Raw genomic sequence first — 16,573 nt, forward strand, 5'->3', positions numbered from 1 at the left:
AGCATATTAAGGCATAAAAACGTCATAGTATAGCAAGGTATAACAACGTTAAAAAACGTCATAGTAAAGTAAGGCATAAAAAAATTTAAAAAACGTCATAATATAGTAAGGGACAAAAAATGACATTGTATAGTAAGTTATAAAAGCATCATAGTAAGGCAAGGCATAAAAAAGTTAAAAAACGTCTTATTATAGTAAGGTATAAACGTCATAGTATAGCAAGGCATAAAAATGTCTTTGTAGAGCAAGGCATAAAAACATAAAAAAATGTCATAGTATAGTAAGGCATAAAAACATCAAAAAACGTCATAATATAGTAGGGCATAAAAACGTTCAAAAAAACAGTATAGTAAAGCATAAAACATCTTAGTATAGTAAGTCATAAAAAACGTCATAGTATAGTAAGGCATAAAAACATCAAAAAACGTCATAGTATAGCAAGGCATGAAAACGTTAAAAAAATGACATTGTATAGCAAGTCATAAAAACGTCATAGTATAGCAAGGCATAAAAACAATAAAAAACGGCATAGTATAGTAAGGCATAAAAACGTCAAAAAACATCATACTATAGTAAGGAATAAAAACGTTAAAAAAACATCATAGTATAGTAAAGCATAAAACATCTTAGTATAGTAAGTCATAAAAACGTCTTAGTATAATAAGGCATAAAAACATCAAAGAACATCTTAGTATAGCAAGGCATAAAAACGTAAAAAACGTCATAGTTTAGCAAGGCATAAAAATGTCATAGTATAGCAAGGTATTAAAAACATTAAAAAATGTCATAGTATAGCAAGGTATTAAAAACATTAAAAAATGTCATAGTATAGCAAGGCATAAAAACGTTATAGCATATTAAGGCATTAAAACGTTAAAAAACGTCATAGTATAGTAAGGTATAAAACTGTCATGGTATTGAAAGGTATAAAAACATTATGAAACATCATAGTATAGTAAGGTATAAAAACGTCATAGTATAGTAAGGCATAAAAATGTCATAGTATAGCAAGGTATAAAAACATTAAAAAATGTCAAAGTATAGTAAGGAATAAAAACATCAAAAAACGTCATAGTATAGTAAGGCATAAAAAATGACATTGTATAGCAAGGCATAAAAACGTTAAAAAGCATCATAGTATAGTAAGGTATAAACGTCATAGTATAGTAAGGTATAAAAAACATAAAAAACATCAAAAAACATCATAGTATAGCAAGTCATAAAAACGTCATAGTATAGCAAGGCATAAAAACAATAAAAAACGGCATAGTATAGTAAGGCATAAAAACGTCAAAAAACATCATACTATAGTAAGGAATAAAAACGTCAAAAAACGTCATATTATAGTAAAGCATAAAACATCTTAGTATAATAAGTCATAAAAACGTCTTAGTATAGTAAGGCATAAAAACATCAAAGAACATCTTAGTATAGCAAGGCATAAAAACGTTAAGAAACGTCATAGTTTAGCAAGGCATAAAAACGTCATAGTATAGCAAGGTATAAAAACATTAAAAAATGTCATAGTATAGTAAGGAATAAAAACATCAAAAAACGTCATAGTATAGTAAGGCATAAAAAATGACATTGTATAGCAAGGCATAAAAACGTCATAGTATAGTAAGGCATAAAAACGTTAAAAACATCATAGTATAGTAAGTCATAAAAACGTCATAGTATAGCAAGGCATAAAAACGTAAAAAACGTCATAGTATAGTAAGGCATAAAATCATAAAAAAACATCATAGTATAGCAAGGTATAAAAACATTAAGAAACGTCTTATTGTAGTAAGTCATAAAAACGTCATAGGATAGCAAGGCATAAAAACGATAAAAAAACGTCATATTATAGTAAGGCATAAAAACGTTAAAAAACGTCATAGTATAGTAAGGTATAAAACTGTCATGGTATTGAAAGGTATAAAAACATTATGAAACATCATAGTATAGTAAGGTATAAAAAACGTCATAGTATAGTAAGGCATAAAAACGTCATAGTATAGCAAGGTATAAAAACATTAAAAAATGTCAAAGTATAGTAAGGAATAAAAACATCAAAAAACGTCATAGTATAGTAAGGCATAAAAAATGACATTGTATAGCAAGGCATAAAAACGTTAAAAAGCATCATAGTATAGTAAGGTATAAACGTCATAGTATAGTAAGGCATAAAAACATTAAAAAAAACATCATAGTATAGCAAGGCATAAAAACGTCATAATATAGCAAGGTATAAAAACATTAAGAAATGTCATAGTATAGTAAGGCATAAAAACGTTATAGCATATTAAGGCATAAAAGCGTCATAGTATAGCAAGGCATAACAACGTTAAAAAACATCATAGTATAGTAAGGCATAAAAACGTAAAAAACGTCATAGTATAGTAAGGCATAAAAACGTCAAAAAATGTCATAATATAGTAGGGCATAAAAACGTTAAAAAACATCATATTATAGTAAAGCATAAAACATCTTAGTATAGTAAGTCATAAAAACGTCTTAGTATAGTAAGGCATAAAAACGTTAAAAAACGTCATAGTATAGTAAGGTATAAAACCGTCATGGTATAGAAAGGTATAAAAACATTATGAAACATCATAGTATAGTAAGGTATAAAAACGTCATAGTATAGCAAGGTATAAAAACATTAAAAAATGTCATAGTATAGTAAGGAATAAAAACATCAAAAAACGTCATAGTATAGTAGGGCATAAAAAATGACATTGTATAGCAAGGTATAAAAACGTTAAAAAACATCATAGTATAGTAAGGTATAAACGTCATAGTATAGTAAGGCATAAAAACATAAAAAATGTCATAGTATAGCAAGGCATAAAAACGTCATAATATAGCAAGGTATAAAAACATTAAGAAATGTCATAGTATAGCAAGGCATGAAAATGTCAAAAAACGTCATAGTATAGTAAGGCATAAAAACGTCAAAAAATTGTCATAATATAGTAGGCATAAAAATGTTAAAAAACATCATATTATAGTAAAGCATAAAACATCTTAGTATAGTAAGTCATAAAAACGTCTTAGTATAGTAAGGCATAAAAACATCAAAGAACATCTTAGTATAGCAAGGTATTAAAAACATTAAAAAATGTCATAGTATAGCAAGGCATAAAAACGTCCAAAAACGTCATAGTATAGTAAGGTATAAAAACGTCATAGTATAGAAAGGTATAAAAACATTATGAAATATCATAGTATAGTAAGGTATAAAAACATCATAGTATAGTAAGGCATAAAAACGTCATAGTATGGTAAGGCATAAAAACGTCAAAAAACGTCATAATATAGTAGGGCATAAAAACGTTAAAAAAACATCATATTATAGTAAAGCATAAAACATCTTAGTATAATAAGTCATAAAAACGTCTTAGTATAGCAAGGCATAAAAACGCTAAAAAACATCATAGTATAGCAAGGCATAAAAACGTCATAGTATAGCAAGGTATAAAAACATTAAGAAATGTCATAGTATAGCAAGGCATGAAAATGTCAAAAAACGTCATAGTATAGTAAGGCATAAAAACGTTATAGCATATTAAGGCATAAAAACGTCATAGTATAGCAAGGCATGAAAATGTCAAAAAACGTCATAGTATAGTAAGGCATAAAAACGTTATAGCATATTAAGGCATAAAAACATCATAGTATAGCAAGGCATAACAACGTTAAAAAACGTAATAGTAAGGCGTAAAAAAGTATATAGGGGCGTCGCGTAGCGTAGTGGTCTAAGCAGGCGCCCCATGTGTAGAGGCCACAGTTCTCGCTGCAGTCGGCCCCGGTTCGAGTCCCGCATCGGATGGCCCTCACTGCATGTCATTCCCCATCTCCTGTCTCTTTACTGTCCTGTCAAATAAAGGCATAAAAAGCCCGAAAAAATATACTTTAAAAAAACGTCATAGTATAGCAAGGCATAAAAACATTAAAAAACGTCATAGTATAGCAAGGCATGAAAACGCCATAGTATAGCAAGGCATAAAAACATTAAAAAACGTCATAGTATAGCAAGGCATGAAAACGTTAAAAAAATGACATTGTATAGCAAGTCATAAAAACGCCATAGTATAGCAAGGCATAAAAACGTCAAAAAACATCATAATGTAGTAAGGAATAAAAAATCTTAGTATAGTAAGTCATAAAAACGTCCTAGTATATAAAGTCATAAAAATGTCGTTGTGTAGCGTAGTGGTCTAAGCAGGCGCCCCATGTGTAGAGGCTGCCGTCAGCCCCGGTTCGAGTCCTGCATCGGATGGCCCTTACTGCATGTTATTCCCCCATCTCCTGTGTCTTTACTGTCCTGTCAAATAAAGGCATAAAAAGCCTGAAAAAATATACTTTAAAAAAATAGCATAGCAAGGCATGAAAACGTTAAAAAAATGACATCGTATAGCAAGTCATACAAACGTCATAGTATAGCAAGGCATAAAAACAATAAAAAACGTCATAGTATAGTAAGGCATAAAAACGTCAAAAAACATCATAATATAGTAAGGAATAAAAACGTTAAAAAAACATCATAGTATAGTAAAGCATAAAACATCTTAGTATAGTAAGTCATAAAAACGTCTTAGTATATAGTAAGGCATAAAAACATCAAAGAACATCTTAGTATAGCAAGGCATAAAAACGTTAAGAAACGTCATAGTTTAGCAAGGCATAAAAATGTCATAGTATAGCAAGGTATTAAAAACATTAAAAAATGTCATAGTATAGCAAGGCATAAAAATTTTATAGCATATTAAGGCATAAAAAATGACATTGTATAGCAAGGCATAAAAACGTTAAAAAACGTCATAGTATAGTAAGGTATAAAAACGTCATAGTATAGAAAGGTATAAAAACATTATGAAATATCATACCAACCAACCCAAAAGCACCACCTGTATTAATGTATTGTTGTAAGAGTGTAATTGAGTGGACTTGCACTTTAAGTGTACAGCAGAGGCAGGAAACATATTGTCGGCTACTTCAGGTTGTTGTACACCATGTGACAGTCATCACCATTATGACCAACCACTAAAGCTAGTTGTGCTTCGTGTGTCTCTGCAGGATGAGAAGCAGAGGATCGAGGCTCTGGGAGGCTGTGTAATCTGGTTTGGCACATGGAGGGTCAATGGCAGTTTGTCTGTATCCAGAGCAATAGGTAAACTACTTGTTCAGTCAGGCACTCTGTATACCACACTGAGTTTACCATTGTTCAAGAAAATTAAGCACAGTTTTACTGTTCACGGTTCACTCATTTCACTCAGATCAACTGCAAAGTGCAAACTTTTGCTGCCATGAATGCTGGTAGAAGCAGGCCCTAACAGACTAACCTGTTGTTCATATTGACAGGGGACTCAGAGCACAAACCCTACATCTGTGGTGATGCAGACCATAGTATCTTCCCACTGGACGGTTCAGAAGACTACCTGATTCTGGCCTGTGATGGCTTCTGGGACACAGTGAGTCCAGATGAGGCGGTGCGGGTAGTCAGCGACCACCTCCAGGAGAACACTGGAGACACCACCATGGTGGCCCACAAGCTGGTGGCCTCTGCCCGTGATGCAGGCTCTAGTGATAATATCACTGTAATAGTGGTCTTCTTGCGGGACCCACGCTCCCCGGCACCCACCAGCACTGAGGACGAGGAGGAGGGTGTGGTGGAGGGACAGGTGGAGGAGGAAGAGCCAGCCGAAGTGGAGGAGGAGGAACAGGAGGAGGAGGAGGAGGAAGACGAGGCAGTCAGGGCAGAGCGTGATGGTGGAGAGGGAGGCAGCACTGCGGACATCGGGGGGAAGGGTCGCGGAGGCTGGCCCCTGCAGCAGTGCTCGGCCCCCGCTGACCTCGGCTATGAAGACCGAACGGACTCGTTCACAGACAGAACTAGCCTCAGCCTGCTGGGGCCATCGCTGGAGGGCCGCATCTCCCTGACCCAGGGCTCACGGCAGCCCTGCTCCGACTTTAGTCCTGACCTCTTCACAGCCTCCCGCATCTACCAAGAAGAACGCCCACTGAGGCGCAGGTCCTGTATCCCTTTTCAGGAGTCCAGCATCTCTAGCTTCACGGACCCACTCTGGCCCCAGACAGCCATGCTGTTGGGGCAGGCAGTGAGGCGAAGCCGCAGGCATGGTTATGGTAGTCGCTTATGGAGCCGTAGGTGGCCAGGCAGATCTAGGGAGCTGTTAGGCCTGTCACCATCTGGCCACTTGCTGCCCTACACGCAGCGCTACTCCAATCGAAAGCCTGGAGTGGCAGTGCCTCAACTGCCCTATGATGCCACCATCTGAAGAGGTGACCCAAACCAAACCATCTCCTTCATTTATTCAGCCCTGCTCCCTGCCCCTCAGCCCACCCATCCCTCCACCCACCTCTGCCTTCAACAACACGTCTTTCTTTGATAGTAGGTAGTTGTGGCTCCTGCAGTTGTTACGTGATTATTGAGTCTTTGTCGGAAGAGTGGTGCTCTCTGTCCTAAGCCGAATTGTTTCCAAATGTACGCTGGCCCACTGAGCACAAGCCCTGCTCCTAAATGCTGTAGGTAAATTGTTAAACTGCATCCTCTCCATCGATGGAGAGGATGTAGTTTCTAATATCTTAGAGGCTGCACCACTGCCTACTAAGTCTATGAAAAGAACAGTTGGGGGCAAATTAAGATTCAAAAATGTTTCAACTTGAGCAAAAAATGTTCTACCTACAGTATCTTGAGCTTTGTGACTCTACTTCTTGAACAAGGATGAATGAGGAAGTTTAGAGGCAAATAACAGGAAGAACTGGAGTTGCAGGTAAATTTTATTATCAATCACCTGGACACTGAGTGGTCACATAAAATAGTGCTTCGTAGCTGGAGCCTAAGTCTGTATTGGAACAAGAGCTCCTCAGTGCTAGGTTAGACAAAGGTTAATTTGAATTCAGTCTGAACACTTGTTAAAGTTTAATTTGAATGCTTGGTTGCTCCACACTCTCGGAAGTGTCTTGAGACAGAAATGATGTATTTTGGAGAGGAGGGAAAATTGGTTCCTTTCAAGTACAAGCAGAAAGAAAAATTTGATCTCACCACTTGCAGAAGCAAGAGTATACACTTCTTGACCAGAAGTAACTACACCCATATGTGACAGCTGAGCATGTCACTCCAAGAGCATTAATGAGCTGTTATAACACCCCCCACTCTTCTTTGAAGGGTTTCTTCAAAGGTTTGGAACCTGGCAGCTGGGATTTGCTCCCATTCAGCCACAACCGCATTAGCAAGGTCAGAAACTGATGTTAGGTGAAACTAGCTGACAAATACCAGATTTTTGAGGGCAGCACCACAATCAACTTGCTGATGAACTGGTCATGCTCTGGTTGAAAAAGGAATAAGCCCAAACTGTTCCCACAAAGTTGAAAGGTCAACTCTTGTCTGAAGTATGAGTGTAGACGTATAGTAGCATTAAGTTTACCCTTCATTGGAAGGGTAGCACACAAAACAAATTTGTGTATCATCTCTTAAAATGACCCATCTGCACACATTTTTCTGCATATAAGAGGAAGGACGGCCCTTTAGACATACCAGCAATGTGAAAGAGGTTGACTGTGTTATCATTCAGCTTTATTATTTCTCTTTCCTTCTATTTTATGTTGCCAAGGTGTAACTGCAGGGTGAGGTGACACATACCATCTTTGGTCTTAAGACAGCTGACAAGAATGTCAAGCGACTGAGCATTATATTAAGCTCTAATGGCGCAGCTTGCCTCATTGTTCTCTCAGCAATGCTTAGGTGGCAGATGAATAAAGTTCATAGACAAGGCTGGAAAAATTGTTGCTCCTGGTTTCTGAAGGCACATGATGTTCTGCCCCCTCACATAAAGTCAATGACCCAGCCATTATCCAGCAACAATTTGTCTACAGATAAAAGCACTTAACACCGGATTATAAAAGATTAGCAGTCACTTACCTGAATAAATGCTTTATGTAGTCCAGCATTCCAGATGGGGATATACTCCTGGGATAATGGGTTTCTTGGGGAGGGGTATTTACAAATATATTTTTGTTATAGTTGCTGTTGAGCCACATAGTTATTGCAAGTGTTTCAAGTGTATTTACCTTCACACAAAACCCACTGAACAGAAGTATTTCCTACAGGCTTGATAAATGCACAACCGTTTAATGTCACACCAGGTTCGCTGAACGCTGCAGAACAAATGCTTCCCCTTACACACATATTCACTAATTATTCAATTTATGTGTTAATATCACCATTAAGGACAAGTCTGGCTTGTGCGATCAAATGGAATAGTGTGACATTTTGGGAAATATACTTAATCGCTTTCTTGATGATTTATGCCAAGCTAAACCAATCATCTGCCGGCTGTGGCTTCTTTAGTATACAGACATGAGAAAGTTTGTACAGTATTTATCTTCTCATCAAGAAAGTGAATAAGCACGTTTCTCAAAAAGTCCTTTAAGATTCATAGTCCTTTGAATAGCATGAAGAGAATCTACCCATTTTTGGGCAGGCTCTCAGTAGCCTGATGTAAAAGAGCAGAGTATTCTATCTTTAAATAAAGTTGTGGTGTTAACAGCTGCACAGCAACAATACTACATAGCAAACACCCCAGTCATCACCAACTCCAAGACATCTCCCACTGTCAGAGTAATCCACTGAGGCTGGCTCCCATGGCCCAACAGCGCCTTTATAATTGGATCTTTCTCTGATGTGATCTAGATTCTACAATGGAGTGCCCCCTCTCTGCTGTCTAACACACTGCTGACAGTGCTGCACTTCAGTTATGTTAGCAAGTCATAGCAAACTCAGTCTTTATGCCAGCTTTCATAAGACTGCACTCTCCTGCAACACCTGACTAAGATATAAGAAAACGTTTTCCACTGATTTTCATTGGTTTTGATAAATCCAACACCAAATAAGGTAGTCCATCTATAGGGTTCGTCTTTAATGCTAATTTATAATCATTATTAACAAACAACTATGTAATCATCAAATAATAACCTTCTTACTGACTTATATGATGATACTATCATGAAAAGTTCCATATAAGATTCATATCAATGTCTAAGGGCTGATGGCACCCATACATAGTTCACTTGGTGACACTGATCTATGGAACAACGTCTGTCACTTTGCATTATATGTGTAACTTTCCCTCAAATACACCCTATAGCATTACTGTGTCTAACCATACTCAATAACTAACTATCCCACAAATAACCATGAAACTTTAATGAAAATCAACCGTGAGCCACATTAAATTCATAACTTTCAAAGTATCAAAATGTTCCTATTCACATTAATACACTTAAAATCCTTTTGTTCCCTCTCATACTGTAATATTTTCCATGTGTTGTTGGAGCAATTGACATTCGCTAAGCCCCACCCCCCTTAGTTACTCTTGCTACACCTTTCTGGCTTTTTGTTGTACCACTCCAGATTCCTGGTAATTTTTGAAAAAATGGATCCTCGATTCACACAGAAGTTGACAAAAGCGGCTTCTCGTTTCTGGACAGCAACTGTTGATTTTCGCAGCTGAAATGACAACCGATTTTAATCATATCTAGCTAGCTGATACTTGTAATCTTCCCGAGTTGGCTGTAAACACATTTTGAAAAAAAAATGCTGTTAAAGGATTTTAAATATTCTACGTACAAGATATTATGCTAAAAGACGGAGGCTAAAGCTACAAGGTAGCATCCTCGCCATCTGATAATCCATGTAGAAGACATAGAGGTAATGGAGCAGTACTGCTCTTGCACAAAGGGCAGCGCTAGCTAACCCCAGTGTTACATACTTTACAGTACGACAATGGAAAATGGAAAATCATTATTTCCCTCTGTCATAACCATCCTTGGATTCTTAGCTTGTGGAAAAACATACTTGGACAAACAACAAAGCGGTTATGAGAGTCCCAAGACAAAAGGCTTTGAGGATGAGGACTAACTGACAGGCAAATGTAATGCTATCTCAGGTAAAGATTGTGCTGAGGTTACTGGAGCTGATAATGTTACACTAAACATGATATTTAACATTTACAGCTTATGCTACAGCAGACAAACACACACATCTTGTGTTTATGGGTTTGGAAAGGCTAACAAATACATGGTCGATGTTCTTTGCCGTGCCTAGTTGCGGTTTCTAAACAATGATTGGACAGTCGCTGTTCAGGGGTGGGGTTTACTGAAGTTTCATTTGGATGCATTAACTTTTCCCAGACATTCCCTAACATTGTCATACCACATTCTTTGGTTGATGCAGTGATTTTCTAAATGTCAGGATGTACGTGATAACCAGGTTCTGTCAATCACTCCTCCACTTTCCTGGCCCAGTCACTGGTTGATGAAGCACCCAGCAGGTGTGATATCAAAACAGGTGATTTATCCGACAACTGCTGGTTTGTCATCTTTGACACAGAGGGCCATCACCTCCTCTTTCAGTCTTGCTGGTAGACTCACCTCGGAGTCTCCTGTAACCATCCTGTGGACTGACAAGTGAAGAGCATCAAACTGTCAGTGGAGCAGAATGTACCTCATGTCCCAGAACGTCCTCAGAGACTCTGTGAAGTAAGTTGACATGACGTGGTGTTTTTGTTTTTGTTTTTTTGGGGTTTTTTTTTTTTTTTGGAGGGGGTGGGCTGTTCTTTTTTGGGGGGCATCTAGCTATGAGGAATGTACTGTCAAGACACTCAACTCAACAAACTAAAGCCACTGGATCCCTTTGTGGAAGTATCACTACAGTCATTGTCTCTAGAAGCATTGGTTGATACCCAAAGAAGATGGGAGAAGTACCGGAAACCAATGGAAATCACAGTCATTTTACCTATTCACTTGGGCATGGATGTGTATGTATTTTATGAGTACTAATTGTGAGTTGAGTGAGTGCTGGAGGAGTGTACATATAATAATTCTGTCTTGTAAATCAATGGTTTTAATCCATGTTCCATGAGGCCCGACAGATGGCTCAGATATTGACTTTAAACAGTAAGATGTTGGATTGTCACAATCTCCTACCGCCAGACTGAGGTGGAGGTGAGGATGTGATGCTGTTGAATACTTGAGGGGCATCAGTCTGTAAACTCAGCCTCTGCCTTCAAGAGCTGCTAAAGTATATAAAGGTGTTGAACCGGTTTGGCTTTCACTGGAGAGTTATAGTCCTATCGTGGCCTAGCTGCTGTTTCACCCTGCTCTCTCACCCTGACATGAATTAAAAATCTCGGGAAAACATACTTAAAGATGTTAATTATTGGCTTAAAATACTATATATCCATTCTGCAGCTTTGAGTTCTTTTTTTTTTTTTATCAGTATCAGCCTTAAAAAACATCTTGCCAATCAGATTATATCAGTAGTTTGTAGGTTTTTATTCCAACTCTGCAGGTGTTAGATGACTAGTAAAGGTTGATTAGAGATGAGGAACATGTGAGTAAACTGAGCTGCTGTGGAGTTTGGGCCTCACTTACAGCTACTGTCTTACAAGTTGTTTAGATCGCAGATTAGATCTTTTACACAGATCACACAGGGCAGTAAACCGTAGAGAAGCAGAGGTGCCACCATGAGACAAAATGGTTTTCTTAGGATCTTGTTATAATGACAAAGATTTCTATTTCAACTGACATCTGCTGAGTCTTTACGTTGCAGAAATTAATTAAAGGACAGACATTTGTCAGGTAAAAATTTGTTCCAATTAGTCTTTATCTACTTTATGCACATCTGAGTTAAATCAAAGATGTTCTGATGAATTCAAAGGTGCACCACCCTCGCTTTCATTCATTCTTCACCAAAGCAAAACAAAAAAAACAAAAAAAACAGCAGTAGTCGCTCAGACGCTTAAACCAACCTATAGATCGCTATTTTCTAGACTGGCGACCTCCTGTGGTCATGTGAATTGTCTCTGAGAAGCAAAGGCTAAAGTAGTATGATGTTATTATAGCGCCATAAAACCTCAGAGAGAGGTGGAGGTGGATGGTTTAGAGTCAGAAATTGACACCCGAGACCATCGTCTACTACTGACAGTTTGACTGACAAACAATATATTTTCATGTTTAGGTTGGACTTAAAGCTCTGTATTTCTTCTCTAAGTGCTGCATCCTTTACAAGGGATCATTCTGTGAATAGCTGGGGTTCATTCATTTCAATAAACAATCTAGTAAAAGTTTGATCATTTCAGTAGTAGTATATTAAAAATAAAATGGTTGCTTCTGTACAAAAACTCAGCAGTCATACAGTCATAGTTCTGGATAGAGATGGATTTAGTGTTTACATGTTAAAAATTATTTGGTGAATTAATTATGGTGACAGAACACCAAGTCTGGTTATTGTGTTTCTAGAACAAAAAAAAAAAAATCTGGTACAACCTTATTATTGTCCTAGTACAGGCCATCCTTTTCTGTTTAATTGCTGACATCTGGCAACACAGTGAAGTGCTCACAGTAATTTATTTTTACAGTATAGAGGTGAAAACACCACTTTTATGTTTTCTCTTCATAATGACAAAACTACAAAGACCCCGAAGTCCCGAAAGATGTGCACAAGTTATCTTGTGCAAAAAAGGTGGCACAATGGTGATAACATGCTCACATTGACAATGCTGATGTTCAGCAGGTATAATGTTTACCATGGTGTTCATCTTAGTTTGGAGTGTTAGCATGCTAACATACACTAATTAGCACTATGATGGAGATGTTATCATTTTACAAGTATTTAGGCGTAAGCCAAGTCATGGTCAAATAAAAATGTTGACCTGATGATGGCAGTTATCACAGTTCATATCCTGAAGGTATCACGAGTGTCTGCACCACATTCACTTATTACAGGATAAGTGACAGTTTGACCCGGTAGTGGAGGTAGATTGAAAGGTCATGGGGTCACCAAAATAATTACAAATCATCCTCTTAAGACCATGAATATCTGCACCAAGTTTCATGGCAATCCATCCAATGTTTGTCAAGAGATTTCGCTATAAAACCAAAACTTGTAAACATCCTGCTGGCACTAGAGAATAAGTCAGGAAATCTTAGTTGTCTTTTTCCTCTGGTGACTATATGTCTGTACCAGATTTCATGGCAATGCATACAAGAATTTTTGAGATATTTTAGTCGAGACCAAAGTGGTGGACAGACTGACAGACATTGCCATTGACAGACCACAGAGCTAGTGTAGCTAAAAAATATCTTTAAGCACTTCGGGCGCTCTGTACAAGACTTCTCATATTATAACAAGATTCATTTCTTCTTACAATGAGATGCTTTGTCATGATAACTCTTGGTCTTTTGTCATTATTACAAGATCTTTTTTTTTTTTTCTTGTTGTAACAGTAAGATGATTTCATTCTAGCGAAATACATTTCTGATTTGTTGTATTTTTTGTAACTGGTGGCAGTTCTGTGCTGCCATGGAAAACTGCTCTGTATGGACCGATTCGCTGAGGCATGTTGTACTTGTGGCCACGTCTCAGAGCAGCTGTGCAGTGCAGCAGTAGTTTTCTGTCCCCCTGCCATTCGCTGCTGTTTTTTCAAATCACAAATGTGGTTTCACAGCAGGTCTTTAGTGTTGCTGTGAAGCTCAGTGCCGCACTCTCTGCGCTCCTAAAGGTGAGATGTACCACAACAGTGCTCAGTGACAAGGATCCATGGGTTGCATTCACCAAAACCTTCACCCAAAGCCTGTGAGTTAGTTATACACTGTTAGTCGTCATATTGAAAATTGCCAGAAGTTGTCACTGTATGAGCAATAAAAACGTTCCCCATCATCCCTTGTGGTAAATCCTCTACCTAAGCTCGAGAAACCCTCACTCGCTCACGCTCTGCTGCCTGCACTAAAGGTTCCTCTGAGTCGGATGTTTCCCTGCCCTGATGATGAAAGCAAGCAGAAGTTCAGCTCTGCTCTCCCATAATCTGTGTCTAACAATAGGGCCCTCCATGAATCTGCACTGTGTGTCTATGTACACAAAAAAGCTTTTTCTTTCTCTCTGTAAGCAATAATGACGTTGCATTAAAAGGCTCTCTGGGGGTTTGTCTTCTGCTGAAGGATGCAACAAAATGTAGTTCTGTCAGCCATACTTGAAAGGTCACAGAGCATAAATGCTGAGTTCATGAAGGCAATTTCCCATTCATTTTTCCCATAGAGAATAGGATTATGAATCATAACTTTCTGCCTGTGGTAAGGTTCACTTAACACACTCCTACACTTTCTACAAGAAGTGATTTCACCTTCTCCTTGTGAAATATGACATTTCTCTAGAACACATCACCAAGTCTGTGACCAGCTAGTTTTTGAGTTTAAAAGCTAAGCTTAAATGATTTGCACGACCATGGAAAAATGAATGTGAAGCTTTCCTCTTCAAAAAGGAGCGGTGATACATGAGGCAGGACATTTCAGTTGTATTGGCATTCCTCAGCAGTTTGGACATCGGTGTACATTTGAAAAGACTGCCTCTATGCAATCTGTTCAAATTTAGACCAGTGGTCAATATGGATGAAGGGGATATGATCACTGAGGACTGTGATTGGTTCAAGCCAGCAGCCCTCTCCTTCTTGTCCTCCGGGCTTGAAGACAAACCCCATGATTGGCTCTTATTCAACATGCAGGATAGGTTTAAAAAAACAAAACAAAAAAAAACAGTAAAACACACGTTGAGTACCTGTATTATCTGTGTTCCTGTAGTATATATTAATATGTGTATTGTAACTGGTGACTAATTATCATGTATATAAAGATTAGACCAAGTCTTTGGCTGACGCTTTTTCTTTTCTTTACTTTGTCAGTTTGGTTTCTTTCTTCAAGTGAAGTTTCTGCTCATGATTGGCCAACTAAAGCCTTTCATCTGCTCCTGACATCACTTACCCACAAGGGCAGGTTTAGAAATGTTTGAAGGGGTGGTGGTGTTGGTGAGACACAATTTTAAAGAAGAGAGCACATTTGCAAAATGAGTAAACACGAGTGAGCCTACAGCTGGCCACCCCTCAACTCTGTACATACAGCCCAGACTGTAAGTATTTGGACAGATACACATTCTTTGTTCTTCATGCTGAGCGCCTCAGCACATTCAGTTTGAAATTAATAAATGGATGCTACAGTACCAAGACAAAGGTTTAATTTGACTAGTTTTACATCAATATTGAGGAAACTTACTTCCATGTTATGCTACTTTATACTTCTCCAATACATTTCAGAGGGAAATGCACCACTAGATTTATCTGAAAGCTTTAGTTGCCAGTTACCTTTCCAGTTGAGATTGTACAAAACACACAAGCTTATAAAAACACAACACAAAACCCTGGGTTCTTCTCTCAGGTTTCAGATATCAACTGTTAGCACTTTCACCAAAGGGTGATTTCCCCTCCGAACTTCTTAGATGGCTTTATCTATGCAACGGTTAAAGACCCAAAGAGGTCAAATTATCCAATATCACAAAAGGCAAAGAAAAACTTATATATATATATATATACAGTATATATGTGTGTGTGTATATATGTGTTTGTGTAGAAGTAGTTTGTGGTTTTTTCTTTCTTCTCCCTTTAATCATCTCACAACAGCCCAATTTCATCTTGTGACTCCTCTGCAGACAGTTGGTCAAACAGGCTCCAGGGTTATGAAGCACGCAGCAGAGGAATTAACAGGCAGTAATTTTTTTATTTAGTCATGGAGGTGAATAATAGGAAACCTGAACAAATTGTTTTCATGTAGCAGAGTGAAATGCCAGAAGCCACACAGTGTGAGAAGCGATGTGATGCTGTAACGGGGCTTTCATGTGGAACAGTACTGTCTACTGTTACATAAACAGCTTTACAAAAAGTGAACAGTCCTCCACATTCTTTCTATAAAAAGACTCATCATTTCACCCCTCTCGTAATCTGGCTTTATTCTCTCCATTCCAGCAGTTTGGCCTTTGAGGAAAACAGGGTGATGAAATTCAGTGAGGGGGAAAGAACGTGAGGGTTTTTCCTCAAGTATGGAAACAAGAAACAAACAAGGGTTTGACTTGAACCACTGTGGGAGTCAGGGGCAGGTTTAGTAAGTTTTGAATCGAGGGGATGGGACTGAGGCACAGTGCCATTTACATTTGTAAAATGGGTAACAATGGTCCACTTCTCTGATAATAATCAACTTGCTTTGAAGTTTAGGTGCTTTAGTTGCTTCAAGTCTGGCCCTCTGTCTGTACCCGTGGTGGGAATGTACATTACATTTACTGTGCTCTTCAGCTGTCAGTGATTTGTGAAAGAATTTATCATTATTATTTATTATTTTTAAAAATTTATCAGACTAGAGTCAAATGACTTTCTTATTGCGCATGCATAAGAAGCGGAGACTGACTGAGGACCTGCTTCTTATGTTGGGTGACGTCCAGTTCCCACAGACATGTGGGCTCCATTTAGTTCCACATTAGCACAGGCATTAGAGACAACTGCATCAATAATTATAAACCAATATTATAACATACACTATTCTGAAATGGGCTTTTTGCATAATGAGTACTTTTATTTTTGGCACTTTATACTATATTTTGATACTAATATTAAGCATTCTTACTTAAATAAAAACTTGGATGCGTAAGAGCATTTCTACACTTTGGTATTGCTACTTTTACATGAAAAGT

The 16,573-nt window shown here is 37.7% G+C and overlaps 1 protein-coding gene across 2 annotated transcripts in view; it reads left to right on the top strand.

Annotated features, from left to right (window-relative positions):
• ppm1e (protein phosphatase, Mg2+/Mn2+ dependent, 1E) overlaps positions 1-14,703 on the top strand; it is a 63,407-nt gene extending 48,704 nt beyond the window's left edge. The window contains exons 7-9 of one of the 2 annotated variants that reach the window (XR_008829684.1): positions 5,065-5,158; positions 5,350-6,535; positions 6,581-14,703. Coding sequence is in view for 1 of the 2 variants with exons in the window: in XM_056396761.1 (XP_056252736.1) it covers positions 5,065-5,158; positions 5,350-6,284 (1,029 nt within the window). In the remaining variant the exon portion in view is untranslated. Of the gene's footprint in view, positions 1-5,064; positions 5,159-5,349 lie in introns of both variants that reach the window. The other variant, XM_056396761.1, reaches the window with a different exon arrangement.
• The last annotated feature ends 1,870 nt before the right edge of the window (positions 14,704-16,573 follow it).

This window comes from Seriola aureovittata, chromosome 15 (genome assembly GCF_021018895.1).
Source record: "Seriola aureovittata isolate HTS-2021-v1 ecotype China chromosome 15, ASM2101889v1, whole genome shotgun sequence".
NCBI lineage: Eukaryota > Metazoa > Chordata > Actinopteri > Carangiformes > Carangidae > Seriola > Seriola aureovittata.